Raw genomic sequence first — 6,248 nt, forward strand, 5'->3', positions numbered from 1 at the left:
CAATACACATCTCAAAATAAGCGATTTAATATCGGAAAAATATGAATATTCATAGCTAATCGATTATGTTTATTATATTTTATATCAAAAGTGATAATAATTGTAATTTAATTGCTGAAAACATGAAAAAACCATCGACAGATGCTAAAAAAACGTGCGAGGGGTCCACATCTAACGACGGTTCGCGGCCAACTGGCTAGCGGCACAAACACAGCTGTGCGGTCGTAGGTATCGATGGTCTAAATCAAAAACTACAACTGCAGAAGTGTGTATGTCTCATGTTCCCGCATAGCGAATCAAAGCGGGACAGCAATAGCGTGTCATTTCCTCGCACACTCTTCGCATATTTAGTATCACACGGGGTTGATTGTATTGGTGTATTTGTTCCCGATTTTTAACAAAAAAATCTGATTTTTAATTGAATTTGAAAACTATGTCGTATATTATTTTTTAATTCAGTGCATAAATGTATAACGGAGGAATACCTAAAATCTGAACCCAGAATTTATTATATTTATAGAGTTATTAAAGTTATTAGGAGCAATGTGTAGTAAATACACACCACAGATGAGGAAAGGTTAACTTGACTTCTCAATAATCTCATTGGAAGATAATGTCACCTCACAAGAGCACCCCTGTCTGTATAGATAGATCTATCAATCTTTCTTGACTTCATCGCAGCACTCGCACAGATGCACAGCAACTTACATACAGCATGTTTCGTTTAGACTTTAAAGAATATAAAAACAATTACAGTTTTACTTATAAAGATTCCCTAATACGCCGCTGCAGCGCTGGTATAGCTATAAGGTGAGAAGGGCCGTATACAGCTCGGTTAAAATATTTACTCATAATAATATTCATGCAAGATATATACCTGCTATCCCTCTTCCGCTAGGCAAAATAAGTAGGCATAAACATGACAAAGAGCTGTTCCTCGCCAGTGTAAGTGTACACCAATGCACAAATACATTCTACGCTAAGTTTTTTATTGGTGTCAACCAAAGATATTAGAAGAACGAGATATGCTATGTTGGCCGCCGGACCGTAGGCGGAGTACTACCTAATTAGGGTACTTTGAACGGTATCGAGACGTGTACGCAGAGAATTTTGTTCTATGTATTAGTGCGGATACCTTAGCGTAAGCGAAGGTGTGCAGTAGTATTGGTGAACAAAACCGGCGACACTCGGCAAAACAATTCCACACAGTACGAACTGCTCATAGCACATCTCGTTCTTCTAACATCTTTGGTGTCAACCACAGACATAAGAATATATAGACTAGAAATTAAAGGTGAGGGGTAAAATCAACTGTTGAAGAACGAAGGGGGTAAAGCTGACTGTGATTCGTCAATAAATCAATCTGCCAGGATATAGGCATCTCGCATTATAATATCACCATTTAGTTCTTAAAAGTAAAATCTGCTTTTGAATGAATAGACATTTTTACATGGGAGCGCAAATTACTCGCAACGTTATGAACAAATTTGCGAAGTCCAAATTCGGCAAAGTAAATTTCTTCTATTTTCAGAGTCGTAGTTAGTTTCAGAGTATTTAGTTAAGACACTTTTACAAATGTTTCATAATTTACTTACCCCAGTAAACAACGATGAGCACACTTGAGAATCGCTACATTGTGATGTGATAGTATATGTTTCTAAAACTGATCCATATAATACGGTGTGAATAAGCTTAAAATAATGCTTACTTATGGAATGTAATACGACAATTGGGTTTATTCTCTTTTTCACATCTATTTTTACAAGTTTTCATATCACAAGCAACCATTTTGCTGTGTTATTTCGTAAAATGCCTTGACCATAGCTCGACGCTAGTTCGAACAAGAATGATGACGTCACATTCTCAAGATTCACGGGAAGCCATACGCGAGCCCAGCCGGCTCCAATGGAACCGGTATGGGGAGTGGGGAATAATACGCTTTTAATCACTTAGGGCAGGTCTACTAATATTCATATGTCTATGGTGTCAACTTATAACGTTACTTATACGGTTTAAAGATTTCTTCTTAAGTCAGATCCTCATTGCTGAGGCATGATGGACATGGCTCCTCTACTCCTCGGTTCTGCGCTGCGTGGAGAGCCAAGGACACCGTCGTACCGGGCGCCAGCGCATTGGTGACCTTTGCTTCTCGTTCCACCTTGAGTTTCTCCAAGTTGGAGTTCTCAGTTCGGCAACGTGTCCAAATTATTTTAAAATACATTGTAGGAAGATAGTTGACAGCCTATTGTGAATGCCTAGGTTGGTTGGTTACTGTATGTCTTGTACGTCTCAAAGGTATGTTAAAATTACTAAATAACCGAAGTTCTGTACAGTCAATGTTATTGTTTAAAATTCTTTGTATAAATGTTAAGTCAGCTACTACTCGCCTTTGCTGCAAAGTTTCAAATGTACATTTAAAGTTATTGTTGAATTTGGAGATAATATATTTTATAAATTTGTTTTGGATACGTTCTTTACTCTATCTATGTAAAGTTTATATTATTATTATTATTTAACCCTAGATAACCAACTGTTTTCATTGTTTCATTGTAACTACACTTTCGTCGAGTAGACTACGCAATAAAACACTTGAAATAAATCAAAAATATTTAATTAAGATAAGAAATTGTTACATGGCACAAAAGTAAGGTTTATAATTAACAAATTAATATCAAAATATCAGTCTACACAGTGACTAAACATGTTAACATTATGTGGACCACAAATAGACTTTCTACATCCTCCAGGCCTTGGATGGACACAGGTAGCAAATTTTAGGCACGTTTGACGTAGATAATCTAGTCTCCTTCAACGGAAGCAATCTTCCGAACAGGCCTTCCATTGATATGCTTGGTGTAACTATAAGTGACCAGCTCAGGTACGGGGGCTCCATCGAAGCCAGAGTAAAGTTGGCCTCTCAGAAGCTGGGCGTACTGTACAGGGCCCGCAGATACTTTAATAGTACACAACTGCTGACCCTGTACAAATCGCAAGTGCGCCCTACTCTCGAATTTGGCAGCCATCTCTGGTCCGGAGCCCCTAAATACCTGAAAAAAACCCTTGACTCTGTGCAGAAACGGGCGGTCCGTTTGATAGATTCCCCAATCTTAACAAACGGACTGCAATCTTTAGAGCACAGGCGTCAGGTAGGTATGCTGTCCTTTTTCTATCGGTATTACAATGGAAGATGCTCTGAGGAATTAGCGTCATTGATCCCTTCGGCACCGGTGCGTAGTCGGGATACACGCCAAACGCGCGCCCAACATTTGTACACGGTTGACATTTGTCACATGAGAACGGGTCGCTTCTACGATTCGTTCTTAAGTTCAACAGCTCGGCTGTGGAACGAACTGCCGGCCTCTGTGTTTCCTCCCTCTTACAACATGGGACTCTTCAAGACCCATGTTCACTCCTTCCTCTCCACAAAAAGACCCTCCACACAGCATCCCCAAAGATGACATAGGCCCTGAGGGAAAATATTTTCTTCGGGGCCTCCTGTGTGGAGTTAATATAAAAAAATAAAAAAAAGATGGAACCGGATCTTCTATTGTAGAAGATTCGCCAACATTAACAAGAAATATAAGAATATATGAATGTGCATACCTTAACAATAAAATTGTTGTTATAACTAAACTTTCGTCCAGCGGACGATGAGATGGTCATAGGGCATGTCTTAGTATGCGTGTGGCCGCAATTGCGTCACGTGCTGCACTGTTTACTCAAATTAGGAAGGTAATGAAAGAGTCAAGGTCGGGGATCGGGGAAGTAGGTGATTTCGAATTTTGCCGAGTAGCGCGTCATCGCCTCGACGAGCGATTAGTTATCTAGGGTTAAAAAAATATATTCTAGTTATTGGTTATAAATCACGAATTTTGTAAATATCCTTCTAATGTTTTTTTCAGGAAGAAAATCCAACTTTTATTCTCCCAGAGACCATAGTGCCGCCGGTTCCAATTGTGCCGCCTCCAGTCCCTAGGAAGCCATTTAAGAGGAGACTGTGTTTGAAGAAAACAGCAAAGAACTCGCTCATAAGTGACCTGCAAAAAGTTGCAGCCGCCAAACTGGAGACGGAAAGAAATAGGAAAGAGAATATGCGAGAACTTGAGACGAAGAAAAGAGAAGCATTAGTCGCTCAGACCGATATACAAAATGAAATCCTTCAGTTGCAAAAGGTTCAGGCTGTTTTGCAGTGCGACCTACTCACAATGCAAACTGCTCAATCCAAACTACAATTGGAAATTCTTGACGAAGAGAGAGTCACAAAAGCGGCACATTCAGAAATACAACTGGATATACTGAAGTTAGAGAGGAAAATCAAGGAGGCTATTTTAAAAAAAATTCAAAGTGGTAATAATTGTTTTCAATATTTTTATAGTTTATTTTGATGTTCAAAGAAAAATGCCATTTTTTAATATAAATGATCGAAAGTTTATTTCATTATAAATAGGAAGGTATGCCGTTAATATTGAAAAATAACATCAGTCAAATGACCACCACGACCACGCCTACAGGACCATATCCTTTTCATGAAATTTTCCATAACCAAATCGCAAAGTGGCTGCCTTATGTCCACGATAGCCTCACGAATTCCATCTTTGAGGTCTTGAATCGACGCTGGGCTGTTGGCGTAGACCTTCTCTTTCACGTGGCCCCAAAGGAAGAAGTCGCAAGGTGTTAAATCACAAGATCTCGGTGGCCAATTGTGATCACCTCTTCGAGAGATAACACGGTTCGGAAACTTTTCCCGTAAAAGATCAATGGTTTCGTTGCTTGTGTGGCACGTAGCGCCGTCTTGTTGAAAGTAAACGTTGTCCAGATCAATACCATCCAATTCCGGCCATAAAAAATTATTAATCATCTCTCGATAGCTCTTTGAATATTAAAATAACACCTCTTATTTGAAAACCCTGTAGTTGGAGCACCTGGTTTATTCTGCCTTAAGCAATTTCTACAGATTTATAACAAGTTTCTCGTTAAATCTTAAAGTTTTTAAGTTCCGAAAAAAAATATATGTTATTTTTGAAGATAATATCTATACATTTGTTACGCCGAAACGTTCACTATAAGAAATTCCCTTGATATAAAAAAATTGCAAATTAAGCTACGAAAATTATTTAAAACACAATTTCTTCTGTTATTTAATATGTTATAGGCATGAAAAATTTCAGTGTATCTTTAAATGCAACTAAAGCATTAGTTTAATATTTTCACCATTTTCACTTAATTATTATCATTTTTTAATATTAGCGCGCACCCTCCAACATTCATATTTACAGATAGACACTTTTTTAAATATGTATACAGATATTAATTTTGAATACACAGCTGAATCCTTCAGTTTTTTTTAAATTTCATCTATACAGTGACCTTCCTCTTGTTTTGAAGGTCAAGTGTGCAAAATTTCATCATCTTCGTAGTAAAACTGTAGATTTGTATATAAATTAAATACACGCCGTCTGCTAGCCAAAAATAGTCACTCTCCTTTATATATTAGAAGATGACTTTTTCAGTATAACCTCAAATTGTAATATTTAAACATTGACAACTCTCTGACGAAAAAATCAGAAAAAGACCTCAGCCTTGCCGGGACTGTTCTGACCACTGAGCTAATCCAACCCTATCCTCTTCGCTCATATTTAACTGTATCATACTTCGACTAAGAACTATTAACATTATCTTAATTTTCTTAATGCAATTTTTTTGCTTCTATATTTACACGATTTAAGAAAATTAATTAACAGATTCTACCAGAATTTAATTGCAATCTAGATTAGTGTCTTGGATAAATATATTTATTAATTTTTATTTTTAATGTGTGACATCTATTGACTATTTCACAAGTTGTCAGAAAATAGGTCTGAAATAAAACATTAATATGTTTGTAATAATGCACATACTGTTTTCTTTTCAGAATGTCATTGCAGTAAATCCACAATCGACAACACCTGGGAAGAGAATGGTGCAAGCTGAGATTCACATTCTTCCTTTAATAATACAGGGTTTTCCAATATGAGGTGTTATTTTGATATTCAATCGTAAAAGATCAATGGTTTCGTTGCTTGTGTGGCACGTAGCGCCGTCTTGTTGAAAGTAAACGTTGTCCAGATCAATGCCATCCAATTCCGGCCCTAAAAAATCATTAATCATCTCTCGATAGCGCAATCCATTCACCGTAACTGTTGCTCCAGCCTCATTTTCGTAAAAGTAAAGTCCAATGACTCCGCCGGACCATAAACCGCACCAAACAG

General features: G+C 37.5%; 1 protein-coding gene across 1 annotated transcript; it reads left to right on the forward strand.

The window, feature by feature from the left end:
- Positions 1-3,678: 3,678 nt before the first annotated feature.
- LOC149416204 (uncharacterized) lies at positions 3,679-6,248 on the forward strand. The gene is made up of 3 exons (XM_089641912.1): positions 3,679-3,732; positions 3,903-4,347; positions 5,912-6,248. The coding sequence occupies exons 1-3, from the start codon at positions 3,679-3,681 to the stop codon at positions 5,968-5,970; spliced, it is 558 nt and encodes a 185-aa protein (XP_089498038.1). The 3' UTR covers positions 5,971-6,248.

Source organism: Hesperophylax consimilis, chromosome 17 (assembly GCF_061612785.1).
Source record: "Hesperophylax consimilis isolate HC1 chromosome 17, BYU_Hcon_1.0, whole genome shotgun sequence".
In the NCBI taxonomy this organism is placed as follows: Eukaryota; Metazoa; Arthropoda; class Insecta; order Trichoptera; family Limnephilidae; genus Hesperophylax; species Hesperophylax consimilis.